The 14,401-nt window shown below is 40.0% G+C and overlaps 1 protein-coding gene and 1 pseudogene across 1 annotated transcript; one reads left to right on the top strand and one right to left on the bottom strand.

The window, feature by feature from the left end:
- The first annotated feature begins 7,268 nt into the window (after window positions 1-7,268).
- On the top strand, window positions 7,269-8,325 carry LOC144635143 (alpha-1A adrenergic receptor-like; annotated as a pseudogene).
- A 2,092-nt stretch (window positions 8,326-10,417) lies between these two features.
- On the bottom strand, window positions 10,418-14,241 carry LOC144649804 (uncharacterized). The gene is made up of 3 exons (XM_078509402.1): window positions 14,124-14,241; window positions 12,822-13,095; window positions 10,418-10,876 (listed from the first exon to the last, which is right to left on the bottom strand). The coding sequence occupies exons 2-3, from the start codon at window positions 13,091-13,093 to the stop codon at window positions 10,813-10,815; spliced, it is 336 nt and encodes a 111-aa protein (XP_078365528.1). The 5' UTR covers window positions 13,094-13,095; window positions 14,124-14,241; the 3' UTR covers window positions 10,418-10,812.
- Between the last annotated feature and the right edge of the window lie 160 nt (window positions 14,242-14,401).

Genomic DNA, 14,401 nt, shown 5'->3' with positions numbered 1-14,401 from the left:
CAAAGCGATGACAATCCTTTTTTTTAATTACACAGTTATCAATCTAGAAGGCGAAAAGTTGTGAATCGTCCTACTGTTTTTTCATTACGAGAATTCTACCTAACTCCACAACTCATCATTTTTTTCCTTTTCACATACCCGATTTGCCCTGGCTAAAAAAAGAGCACATTTTATACCGATTTTTGTTCAACACTTACTCTAAAGAGATTTGTTAACAAAAATTGACCACTATCGTCTTGCCACAAACGAAAAGTGTTTCTTTTACTTTAATAATTTTTAGATGTGGCGCATGCGCTTTTTATTCATGGTGTTTCAGTTAGATAAGAGTATTATTAATTTTCATTAGTGGCAAGAAAATTGAAGCTTATTTGAATTAAAAAAAAATCTCAAAAGCCAGTGCTAAATAATATTGGGATAAAGTGATTTCTTTCTTGACACAAGTCGTTGTCCGAGTTCAGTGGCTCATAGCCACTTTTATTATCCTTATCCAATGTTTTATTTATTAGAATTCTTGAACATAAATTACTAGTCTATCTGTATTGAACCTCTCCTAGATTGATAACTATTGATTCTAACTTGCCAATAAATAGCAAACAATGATTTTTAATATTTTAATTTTAAACTCGGTATGATTTTTTTAAATCAAATTAGACCGACAGCTCTGTGTGTGGGTTAAATGATATTTCTTGACAATAAGATTTTATCTTACACACACACACAAATGAAAAAGATATGTTTTAATTTTAATGCTTTACGGACGTGGCAAATACACTAATTGTTCATGTTATGCCAGTTAAATACGAATATTAGAAGTTTTTATTGGTGCATGGTAAAAATATTGATGCTGCTTTGGATTAAGAAATGTCTAATGAGAGATCTCATTAGAGATCTCCTTTTTATGCTTTACGGACGTAGCAAATGCTCTAATTGTTCATGTTATGCCAGTTTAATACGAATATTAGGAGTTTTTATTGGTGCATGGTAAAAATATTGATGCTGCTTTTGATTAAGAAATGCCTAATGAGAGATCTCGTTAGAGATCCCATTAGAGATCTCCTTTTTATGCTTTACGGACGTAACAAATGCTCTTATTGTTCATGTTATGTCAGTTAAATACGGATATTGGAAGTTTTTATTGGTGGTAAAAAGATTGAAGCGGCTTTTGATAAAGAAATGTCTAATAAGAGATATCTTATGAGATCTCTTTTTTTTAAAAAAATGTACTAATTGTTCGTGTTATACGCCAGTTAAATACGGATATTGGAAGTTTTTATTGGTGGTAAAAAGATTGAAGCTGCTTTTGATAAAGAAATGTCTAATGAGAGATATCTTATGAGATCTCTTTCTTTTCTTTTTTAAAAAAATGCACTAATTGTTCGTGTTATATGCCAGTTAAATACGGATATTAGAAGTTTTTATTAGTGTTAACAAGATTGAGGCTGCTTTTGATAAAGAAATGTCTAATGAGAGATATCTTATGAGATCTCTTTCTTTTCTTTTTTAAAAAAATGCACTAATTGTTCGTGTTATATGCCAGTTAAATACGGATATTAGAAGTTTTTATTAGTGTTAACAAGATTGAGGCTGCACAGAAAGAAATCTCTAATGAGGGATCTCATTAGAGATCTCTTTCTTTTTGTAAAAAAAAGCAAAGTGAATAAGTGCTTACTCCAAAAAAATAGGATGTGAAGTCAAGTATGATAATTGTAATAAAAAAAAAGAGTCACGCCTTTTGGGACCTCTACAGTGAAACGAATCTCAACTCTTGGCCTCTTATTTTCATCAAGTGAGTTAAAAATGTAAATATTATGTCTGTTTAGATGTTCGGTTAGGAAAAAGGCTGATGTTGTTTTCGGTTGGAGTGGACAGGAACAGATCTTGCGTTAAGGTAAGACAAAACTTTTTCTTAAGAGAAACACTCTTAATATAGTGATTAAAAGGTACTATATGTTAATCCTTTCAGATTTTATTGTCTGTGTAAACATATCAGGTTTTGCGCATGCGCGTGAGGACTGGACAGAATCATACACGTGTGCTTGTACTGATCTGTACTCGTTAGATACACTGTTAGATAGAATAAAAGTTAGCTTCAGCACACTTGGAATATCTTTACATGGTGTCAGAAGCGGGATTGTGAAGTAACCAAACATACCATTTAGCTCGATACACTGGAGAAGGTGGAAGAGTGAAGGATTTCCGAACGACACGCGTACGATTGATTCTGACAAGAAGACAACATGGCCGCCAGCGCCTCATTCATTGACAAGGGTCCAACCATGGACTGGAGTACGGATGAAAACCTATACTCACGCTTCAAAATGTGGAAACAACGCTGTGAACTACTCTTTACGGGGCCGATGGCCAAAATTGACGAAGAAATCCAGTGTAAGCACCTGCTTTACTGGGCCGGTGAGCACGGCTTGGAGCTGTTCAACAGCTGGGGCCTCTCGGCAGACGAACAAAAGAAACTCGAAAACTACTGGAAGAAATTCGAAAACTACGTGAAACCCCACTCAAACGAGTTGATCGCCGCTTGGGAACTTCATAATCTTCGACAAGGTACACTATCGTTGGAAGAATTTATTGCAAAGCTTAGAATCCTTGTCAAAGCAGCCAACTATCCATCGGATCATCATGATCGATTTTTGAGAGACTTCCTTGTACTCGGCATGAATTCAGACCATGTCAGAAAGGAGTGTTTCAAAGAAGGAAATGCTCTAACATTTAGCAAAGCTAGAGAAATGGCAAAAGCAGACGAATCAGCAGACAAGCAGCTTAAGCTAATGAACCCAGTGTCAGCAGTACACCCAGTTAGCTCAACGATGAGAAACCAATTCCCAAGCGACCAGCTGAATGCAGTAGCCGGCGGATCAAGGCAAAACCCAAAAGGCAACAAGTCAGGAAAAACGCAACTCTGCAGGAATTGTGGTTGGGGTCCTCACTCTCGTGAACAGTGCCCAGCAAGAAATGCAACATGTCATTACTGCCAAAAGGTGGGACACCTTGCTAAGGTATGCATTTCAAAACTTAAAAAGAAGAATGTGCATGAAATTGAAGCTACTAGTAATAACAATGCCCTAGCTGAGTCAGAGCCTACCCAATCATTAGGTGATTATGTGTTCCTGGGCCCAATTGAAGCAACACCTCTGGCCATGAATGTAAATGTTGTATCCTGTAGAGAGAAGGCTCTGCTCGAAGTCTCCTTGGCATTGAAGCCAGAAGGAAAACAAATGAATGCACTTTGCAAGATAGACTCAGGGGCTGAAACAAACATTATACCTAAGTCCCTATACCAGCAACTAAGCCCTGAGACACTAAGCTTACAACAACCTACAGTGAAGTTAACTGCTTATGGTGGAGCCGAGATCCCAAATCTTGGATCTTGCCAAATGTATGTGAAGGGTCCTAACAATCCCAACCCCAGAGTCATCCAAGCAGAAGTTGTTGACGTTGATGGTCCTGCCATAATTGGTAACATGTCTGCACAAGATCTAAACCTCCTAAAGCTCAACTGGCCAGTCACAGCCAGCACAAATGCAACTACCCAGAATGTTGTGCAAAGTGAAAAGCCAATGCCCAATGTACATACTGTTAAACTATTTGACATCAGAGGCAAGCAACACCCCTTCCCACTGACAAAAGACTATCTGTTGAAAGAATATCAGGATGTCTTTACAGGAATTGGCTGCTTCCCAGGACCCCCATACCACATCGAAACTAACCCTGACATTCCCCCAGTACAGCATGCCCCAAGGCAGGTTCCAGTACAACTAAAGCAAGCCTACATGGAAGAGCTAGACCAGTTAAAAGAATCCGGAATTCTGGTTGAGGTCCAAAATGAGTATACCCCTTGGGTTAACTCCACTGTGGTTACCATAAAACCCAACGGGTCGATCCGTCTGTGCTTGGACCCTCGGGATCTCAATAAGGCAATCAAACGCAACCCCTATTATGTGAGAACCATAGATGATGTGATACCAAAAGTCAGTGGCTCCACCCACTTCAGTATCCTTGATGCACGCAGCGGATTTTGGCAAGTTGCTCTTGATGAGGAGAGCAGTAGGCTGTGCACCTTTAACACCCCATGGGGAAAGCATAGATGGACAAGGCTTCCATTTGGCCTTACCTGCAGTGGAGATGTGTTTCAAGAAAAAATGGATATGGTCTTTGGCAGACTGGAAGGGCTCAGCGGTATCGCAGATGACACATTTGTCTATGGTACAGGCGAAGCATATCATGATCAGCACATACTAACTGTCCTTGACACAGCAAGAGAGAACAATGTGAGATTTAATCCAGACAAATTCCAGTTTAAAGTGAATGAAGCGTCCTTCTTCGGGCTCACATGGACCCCCGACGGGATCCGCCCTGGCGAAACCAAAATAAAAGCAATCCGTGACATGCCTTCCCCGAAGAACCTTACAGAGCTGCAGTGCTTTTTGGGCATGATTAACTACCTGAATAGGTTCTCACCCATTCTAGCCCAAGTGTCAGAACCTGTGCGACAGCTGATGAAAAAAGATGTACCATCCTTGTGGCAACCGGAACACCAAAGGTCATTCCAGAACCTCAAACAAGCAATCACTGAAGTACCAGTCCTAGCCTATTACGACCCCGAAAAGGAAAACCTTATCCAGTCTGATGCGAATCTTAAAGGCCTTGGATGTGTCTTGATGCAAGAAGGAAAACCAGTATGCTATGCCAGTCGATCGTTAACTGAAAATGAGTCTCGATACAGTAACATAGAGCGAGAGTTACTTGCTGCCTGTTGGTCGCTTGAAAAGCTTAACCATTACGTGTTTGGTAAGAAGGTGGTCATTGAAACCGACCACAAGCCACTCGAAAGTATCTGGAAGAAGAGCATATCAAGCGCTTCACCACGTCTTCAGAGGCTCCTACTTAAAATGTCCAAATACAACGTGGAGATCAGGTACATTCAAGGAAAAAGCAACGTGATAGCAGATGCCCTTTCCAGGATTAGCCACATGGAGCCCCCTGTAGCAGACAACGAAGTCCCCGTGGTCGAACTGGACACGATTTCTCGAACCCTGCCAGCCAGCCCTGCCAAACTAGATGAAATGCGAGAGTGCACTGATCAAGACGTTGTACTCAGTCACTTAAAAGATGTCGTGCATCATGGATGGCCAGAATATCCAAATGAATGCCCACAAGACCTGAAAGAGTTCTGGAACTTCAGAGAGGACCTGAGTGTTGAAAATGGCCTCATTCTTAAGGGACACAAACTCGTAATTCCCAGTAAGCTACGCCCACAGATGTTACAAATCATACACCAAGGACATATGGGAACGGAGAAATGTCTCCTGAGAGCAAGGGACAGCCTGTTTTGGCCAGGCATATCAAGAGACATTAAAGAGATGACAGAGAACTGTCCGACATGCGCACAATTTTCCAAACAGCAACCAAAAGAAGCATTGCATCCACACAATGTACTCAGTTATCCATGGCAAAAGCTTGGATGTGATCTGTTCGACTATCGAGGTGCCGAATACTTAATAGTCGCAGACTATTACAGCAAATACCCCATAATTAGAAAGTTGAGCTCCACGACATCTGCTGCAATAATTAACCACCTCAAATCAATCTTTGCAGAACACGGCATACCAGAAACCCTGGTATCTGAAAATGGCCCTCAATACAGCAGCAGGGAATTTGCAGCGTTCTGTGACCAATGGGGTATCAATCACATTACTAGCTCACCAGTGTATCCAAAGAGCAATGGATTTATAGAAAGGATGGTACAAACCGTAAAGAACCTTCTAAGGAAGTCCGAGGCTGCAGGGCAAGACCCATATCTTGCACTCTTATCATACCGGGCCACGCCTGTTGACAGCAACTTACCATCACCAGCCAAGTTGCTGAACAATAGAGAATATCGCACACAACTACCCAGCAGTGGACGACTCCAACGGCCACAAGCAAAAGAATGCCACCAAGATCAGCTGCAGCACCGCCAAGATGTTCAGAAACTGCAGCATGATGGCAAGTCCACACGTGAGCTACAAAAGCTAGTACCAGGCCAACCGGTATCGGTGTTTCAACCAAAAACCAAGACCTGGACTCCCGCGCAAGTGAAAGAGGAAACGAACCACCCAAGATCCTACATTGTAGAGACAAACAGTGGTTCTGAACTAAGGCGCAACAGAATACAGCTAAAACCGTCAGGCCGAGTACCAGCAAGCTTTGAAGGGCAACTGCTCTCTAACCAAGATAACCCACCACAGTCCAGTGCACCTACATCTACATCCCACCAAGTCCCGTCACCAGGATTACCACAGACACCCCAGAAACCAGCTACAGCTGCTGAGGGAAGTCCCGACCAGCATTTGACAACCAGAAGTGGTCGCGTTGTAAAGAAGCCATTACGGCTGGACCTTTAAACGTTGTTAACCAGAACAACTCAGCTTAGCCGTCTGAGAACTTTGTTGCGTTGGATTTAGTTTGAACAATCTTGTGTTGTTTAGGTTCCAATTTATAGGCCAAGTTAGTTTCTTTCACCCGGCAAAGTTTTCAGGGTGGAGATGTAAACATATCAGGTTTTGCGCATGCGCGTGAGGACTGGACAGAATCATACACGTGTGCTTGTACTGATCTGTACTCGTTAGATACACTGTTAGATAGAATAAAAGTTAGCTTCAGCACACTTGGAATATCTTTACAGTCTGCATCAAGCTAGTTTCCTAGCAGTAATAAAGGCAGCTTAGATGTTCGTTTAGGAAAAAGGCTGATGTTGTTTTCGGTTGGAGTGGACAGGAACAGATCTTGCGTTAAGGTAAGACAAAACTTTTTCTTAAGAGAAACACTCTTAATATAGTGATTAAAAGGTACTATATATTAATCCTTTCAGATTTTATTGTCTGCATCAAGCTAGTTTCCTAGAAGTAATAAAGGCAGCAACGATTTTACAAAAATTAATTATCTACATCTACATCTGACCGAGAAATTGTGGTTTCGATGCATTTTACTCGTACGGTCTACAAGGAAATACCTTGTTCAATGTTCAAAGTGAACCTCTTATATTTGCCACTGGTACTACATGGGAAAGTCGTTATCAGTGTGTCCATTTGCTAGACTGAATTTAATTTTGAGAATGTTGATTGACCTGATTGACGAGGAGTTCAGACAGTTGTGAAAAATAAAAAATCGCTTTGTAAAACAAAACGTTTAAAGCATTAGGACAGCAAAACCGTATATAATCGTATGTTTACTTCCTTCCTAGGATTGGCCTGGTATATGGACAGAAATTTAAAATGGAAAATTCTTCATTTTTCCTGAACTTGACTTCAAGTTATTCCAAGTGTGAACCAACTACCTCGACAGGAGCCAAAATTTTTGAAATGTCGGATGCTGTCATTTTAGGCACTGTACTGGGTGTTGCCAGTGTTCTAGGAACCCTTGGAAACTCCTTAGTTCTCTTGTCCATAATCAAGTTTGACAACTTGAGGGAAATTCCAGACCTGTTTATTTTTAGTCTGTCTTTCTCTGACTTCATTGTTACAGCAGTTTACCAGCCTTTGCAAGCTTTCAAGCTCGCACAATTACAATTTTGCTCCAAAAACGTTAATCTTTGGACAATAACAAGTTTCCTTGGTTATTTCTCATTGATTGCCTCAATTTCAAACATGTTTGGTGTGACGGTGGAACGCTTGATTTCCATTCGCTTTCCCCTGAAATATGATCTTGTGATGACAAAGAAGCGTGCTATAGCCACTCTGATCTGCATCTGGAGTTTCTTCTATACTCGTAATAATGTTATTTACCGAATTTTTTTCCCCGGTGTAAATTTCCATTTACCTTATTTTGGCTCTCACTGGAACAGTGTCGATGTACGTCTACATGTTTCTTATCGCAAAAAGACACGAGGACGCGGTGGTTCAAGTACGAAATGGCTCACTTGATGATGGAAGACCAAATATTAAGCGAGAAAGAAAAGCAGCAAAAACTATCGCGATCATTCTAGGAGTAGCTATTGGTTGCTGGCTGCCGTTTTTGGTTGTTCCACACGTTATTTCCGAAGAACCAGATTATAACAGATACTGGAAGATTTTCTGGTCACTTCAAGTTTTATCAGTTTGCAACTCTTCCATCAATCCTTACATATATTGCGTTAGAAGTAGGAGATATTTTGTTGCGTTTGTTAAGATACTCGGACTACAAAGGGTTTTTATGATACAAGGAACCGTTGCTCCCGCTTTGCCACTGTGCAACCCAACAGTAAATGCACGTGATGCTCCTGAAGAGAGTCAAGCCATGCAAGTACAAGCTGAAATCAGTGACGCCACTCTTCAACCAAACGTACAGAACTGAACATGGTATCGTCGTCGGTAACAAGGTTTTTAGAAAGAAACTTGTTTTGAAGACCCAGACTTATATTTTCGAACATCAACGGCTCAAAACGGGCTAGGAGCGAACTCTGCTTCATTTTTGATAAATTTTCAATTTTCAACAAAGCAACGATTCTATCACATCAGGTTTTTGAAATTTCGAATTTTCGGTGGTACGGAACCCTTAGATCTCGTTTTTTATGGTACATATGTAACAACATTAAGGTCATTGCCCCGAAATAGAATTGAACATAGATTTTCAACCAAAGTTTGCTTACTGGTTGATTACCTAAAGGGGACCTAAATTTTGAAATAAAAAAATGGGGTCACCATATTCGTTTAGGAGCAGGAAGACCTTGTATACACCACATAATTCCTTATTAATTACGAGTACTGGCAAAGTACACATTTCCAGTAATAATTAACTTTTCAAACATAGGAATTGATCTGTTTTCATTTTATAGAAAGAATAGGATCGCTACACCCAAAATATGAGAAAAAAATGATAGGTGACCATACTCGTTTACGAGAAAGCGACGATATGTTTCTCTCGCGGACTAAGCCGCGTAGAAAAAAAACGCCATTTTGTTTATGTGCGCGTGCTAAAAATTCCGCGCAGTAAGGATGCGCAATGCAATACAGGGCAATGACCTTAAGCAGCATCGTAAAGCGCGATCTGCCAGGAAAACGACAATTGCATATTTCCATCGTGTGCAATATTTTTCTTACAAATTAACGGAATCAACTTCCAAAATACGGTTATTTAAGTTTAAGAAGATAAAGATAAGAAGATAAAGAAGCTCGGCTTATGAGGTTATATTCACTCCGCGCGAAGTGATTATAGCTTTGAAGGCCTGGTTACTTAGCCATGCCACCTTTGACATCCAGGCAAGTAAACATGGCCGCTTTTGCTGAATGAAAATTTCTTTGATTTGAAAGAAACCAGTCCAAGACATGGATTTTTAAAACGTTGGGAATTTTGAAAAATGACTATAAAGGCTTTTGGACTGAAAATAGTTTTAAGAGATGGTTCTCAAGGCATTAGAAATGATCGTGAACACGACGGTTTTGGTGATCGACTGATCGTAGAGAAACTCTGTCAGATCGATTGAGCAAACATTATTCAGTTCTCTTCTCACCGGAGCTACTCATTTTTGAGAGGATTCTTGACAAAAGTCATCAACAATCATACAAAGGTACCGGACATCTCTCTTTCTCATATTGTTTGTTTTGTTCCGTTTTATTGCTTTAACTAAATAAATTCTGATTGCAATCGATGATTTAAACTGGTTTACACCTTCTGCAAGCGAGCACTTGTGTTTGCTGTTTGCTGTTTTCTTGTTTGCTGTCGTTATTTTGCAGTTCTTGATGATCACCTCTAAAAATTATACTTAAACAATTATTCACCTCAGCCTCCGTGATTATTGTTGAATAATCCCCTCGACTTCGTTTCGGGGATTATTCAATACTAAAGATTGCGTTACTTAATCACAAAGTTCTTGAGAAGGAATCTGTTTCTGTGTGGGCACGAGCTTGCTAGTTCATTTCGCTTGTTAAGACTGCATAAATTCTTCTTACAAATGATTACAAATCTTTAGTATACGCATTTTCTGTTTTTAAACCCTATAGTTTTTATATATCATAGCAACTGTTTTTATATCGCATAGCAACCTTAAGTTAGCCTTTTATTGCCAGTTTATGTATTTTAACGGTCATTCGTTGATGTTGCCTGATGAGTGTGGTCATACTTTGATCACACGAAACAGCGTTGTCGCAATAAAACGATGAATTGAAATCTTCTACTTTTGATCATTATTATCACTGCTCCTCTCAGAGTTGAGCGCTCTACAAATTTATTCTATTCAATATCAAGAAGTATTATATATTATATATTATAATTATAACTCAATGCATTTCCCATTACTCCTGCCAGTTAATGGGTGATTTTTATTGATTGTGGCAGAATATCTTGACATTGCATGAAGCCCTTATACTTAGCATGTCGCTATGCAAATATTTTCTTGTGCATAGTACACCAATGTATTACAGGGTATTATTTAATAATTCCATTTAGCGGCTCTTCATGATCAGCTCCTTCCAAAAAGGGACCCTTTTTATAAGCCCCCTCCTCTTTGTAGTGTTTAATTATTTTAATTAGCGCGTGCTGAAGTTTGGAATAATTCTCGGTATTTATTTCGGATTTAGTGAATCTGGCGATTAATAAGACGTTGACGACTGAATGAGTGCCGAATAATGACTTTATTACAGCTTATTAAAAGTTACACTTGTCTTACGCCACAAGCAAACGAATTTTAACAGCTATTACTACTTCAGTAAGGCCTTTCTATTGTATCGTGGCAAAACGATCAGTCTGTATTAACTACCCCAGTTTCCTACAGAAGCCATATTAGCGATACATAGGATATTGATGCCTTCTTTTAGCACCATGCAGTAGCCTGGTGCGCAGATATCACCAATCGCCATTAAAGAGTTTTGAAAAAACGGACTTCAGCTTGGACAGCCTGCACCAAAAACTACAAAAAGAAAAACGAAATAAATAGTTGAACGTCTGCTGACACAAAACTGAGCATCCAGCATTGACTGTGCACAAATACAGTCGAACCTCTCTGTACGGACACCTCTCTAATACGGACACCTCTCTATTACGGACAATTACCGATGTCCCGACAAAATTCTCAGATATTTTCTTTGTAAAATACCTCTATAATGCGGACCCTCTTTTATACGGACAACGGACACTAAATCGTGGCCCTAGGAAGCAAAGTCATATAACATAACCTCTTTATTACGGACACTCCGGTGATCAAGTAATGATAGTTTATAAATGTAATAAAATTTCCTGTTTTTGGTTACAAAAACAAAAACGTTTTATTTTGTTTGAAAACAGTAGCTGAGATGTGCAAAGTAGTACCCCACTGATGGACAGTGTCTCTCAATGCAGCAAATTGATCAATTAAGATGTTGCTAAACGAGGAGTGTGGGCCTCATTTTAGGCGTGGAGTCAAAAAATGACGTCATAGTGAAAACCTCTATAATACGGACACCTCTCCAATACGGACACTTTGCTCTGTCTCTTCAGTGTCCGTATTAGAGAGGTTCAACTGTAACTACAATATAAATTATGTTGAGACTTCTAACCCAACTAATGTCATAGCCATACCCACACCAGCCCGGTAGTTAGAGTTAGTCGTTTATAAGAATGGGCTCTCGTAAGCGAACAAACGCTGAAACCAATAGTAACTGGTCGCCGGTTTACCAGAGCTTTCAGCATAAAGCTGTCTATCTCAGCTATACAATCTCGGAATCAGATGCTCTTTCTCCAGCTGCATATCTCAGAGAATTCGCAGAAACCTGGCTGCCAGGTTTTCGCTTGAACTCGGGCGCAGCCCGAGTTCAAGCCTAGCCAGCAACCTTAACTTGAGGTAAACCGTGGTATGGGGACCTTGCCCAGGCCTTGGGCTTTCTGCTGGTGTCCAGCTGGGGGGTAGCCGTCAAAAGCTGGGGGGAGGGGAGGGTGTCACTTTTGACCGCTGGGCCTAGCTTGCTTCATGCCCCTTTGAGAAATTTTGTGTGAACTTGGAATGCACCTGTGTAGTCTGTGAATATTTTGAATGACACCGGTGCAGGCTTCCCTGTGTAGAAGGCACCCGGCCGGTGTTGCAGCTGCCAGCTGGGCTCCTGGGGTGACAACCTCCTAGCCTGGGGGGAGGCCTGGGGAATTTTACTAGCCCCGGGCTGTTTTGGACCTTGGGCGCCAGGTTCTTGGAAAATCGAACAGATATATATTACGGTAAATGCGATCAAGTATTGTGTACATCTATTAAAGTGCTAATATTTGAGTAACCACTTACGAGAGCTTGAAAACAAAGGAAAAACCAGTTGTTAATGTCCAAAGGTGGTCACGGTCTTAAACGGGATTTACAATGGTGGTCGTGGTAAAGGTGAGGTCTGCGTCAATATAGGCCGGGGCTTATCCCGGTTTTTATAGCATGGACCGACTAGGAGTATTTCTACTCCCCCTTGATGGGATGCTAGTCCATCGCAGGGTTGCATCCCAACATTAATTCGCCGGTACCCATTTATACACCTGGGTGGAGAGAGGCACTATGAGAGTAAAGTGCCTTGCCTAAGAACAACACAATGATACCGCTCGATCCGGAGTCCAGCGCTTTAAGCATTAGGCCACCGTGCCTCCCACAATGGCGATCGTAGCTATATGTAACTGAACGCTTTCGATAGAGAACTTCGACTGTACTTTCTTTATGAGAAACATCCCTGGTAGTTATTACATTCCCGTGTGGTAGTTCACCACTACAAATACCGAGATATAAACAGCTCTAGCCGATAAAGTATTTGAGAAGAAACGGTTTTACCCAATCAAGGTATGAAATTCGTTACAAGCTTATGGTTAGAAAGTAAGTCGTTAAATAGGACATCAACACATAAAATCAATCTTACTCCGGTGGGCAGCTTCGTGGATCAGTCTCTCTATCTATGACCAATTCACTTCTTCGACACAAATATCCGGACGGGCAAACCTCAGGACTTGGTGTTGTCTGGCACACAAACCCTCGAGGACATCCAGCAGTATCTTGCAGTTCCCTTTTTGTGCACCAGTACCCATCGGGACACAAATTGTCTTTATGTGCCTTCAAGAATCTCTTTTCAACCTCTTCAGCAACGGAGGACAAACCCAACAAAAGGATTATAATCACAACTTTATGCAACATTCCTTAAAAGAAAAACATCAAAGCGCAGTTAATGTTTGTCTGTCGGTTTGATTTTGCTTTCTTGCAATAGGTTTTTGTCACGGTTTCTGAATCCACGTTATAATTTTCATAGATTCAAGTTCGTGAAACAATTTTATTATCCATCTTCAGTCAGTAGAAAACTACAAAAATACCTGCGAAACGAGCACAACTATCGCGCGATACGGTATATTTATTGACTTAGTTATTCAGTTGCCATGAAAACATAACTTCTTTTATTGCGGTCAAAAATCAATTGGACATTAAATCTCTTACTAGACAGTTTAGAGTGTCGTATCGCTGTTTACTTTACTCATCTTTTCTGAAGTTTCGGGAACCCAAAAACGCCGAGGAAGCGACTAAAGTTTTTATATTTTATAAAGTGCCCAAACTCTGTTCTTTCGGTAGCTAAGTGAACCGTTGAAAAATTGTAGCAAAGTGAGGAAGAACGAAAACCCTACACCAGGCTCACTCAGGTAATTTTTAAAAATTAGTGTAAATTTTTGGCCGGTAAAATTTGTCGAAGTGCGTAAAAAGAATGGTGAAAGGTATTATCCGCGGTGAAAAGGTAGTTTTTTACTTGAAAATATAACTAATGTGTAATGGGTGCTCATTTGATGTGTAAGTTATTGTTTTGATTGCTGCTGACATTAGTATCCTTGATACAAAGCAAGCTAATAAAATTCAAGTAGTTTACAGTATCTTTCATTATATAACTGAGAATAAAGAAGCTTTCTGTCCTTTAAGGAGAGGTCGAAATCAGGTATATATCATAAAACTGTGTTAAAATATCTTAGCTTTCCGATTCAAAATTCATCCCAACAAAGGCAATCAGAAAATGACAAAAAAAAATTAAACCATAATTCTAGGAAAGAACTCACTACGAAATTCAGTGTAACGAACAAAAACATTAACCTGATTCAAAAGGAGGAAACGAAAAAACCTACCATAAATTGTTCCAAACTTTCAGTAAAAAATAATTGTATTTATAAAAATGTCTTAACTGACTTACCAGAGACTTGCTGCAGGACGTAGATTCGGAAAGGCAGGTTCTCTAGATCTTCTTTAACGTATACGTAATCTGCGTTCTCTTCAGAATACGCAAGAAGTAGCAGTATGATTAAAAGAATTTACACTGATATTCTTCTGTGTTCTGTTGTTATGTTAATGTAGATTGAAAATTGCTAGCGGCCTTTGTACCTTAGCACAACTGTTTTATTCCTTCTCAAGTATCTCGTGGTATAACTTTTTAGATTAAAAGCTTCTGACTTTTTTCTATCTTGATTTCTT

The sequence above is a fragment of the Oculina patagonica genome, chromosome 1 (assembly GCF_052425735.1).
Source record: "Oculina patagonica isolate OP01 chromosome 1, crgOcupat, whole genome shotgun sequence".
NCBI lineage: Eukaryota > Metazoa > Cnidaria > Anthozoa > Scleractinia > Oculinidae > Oculina > Oculina patagonica.
The sequence above is the reverse complement of the archived record's forward strand: the minus strand, read 5'-3'. Positions and strand labels throughout refer to the sequence as shown.

Excerpts from the sequence above, each read along its gene's own strand:
- LOC144649804 (XM_078509402.1), bottom strand. The coding sequence starts at position 13,093 with ATGTTGCATAAAGTTGTGATTATAATCCTTTTGTTGGGTTTGTCCTCC. Across the intron at positions 10,877-12,821 it reads CCACGAAGCTGCCCACCGGA|TTTTTGGTGCAGGCTGTCCA; the intron begins GTAAGATTGATT and ends TTCTTTTTGTAG.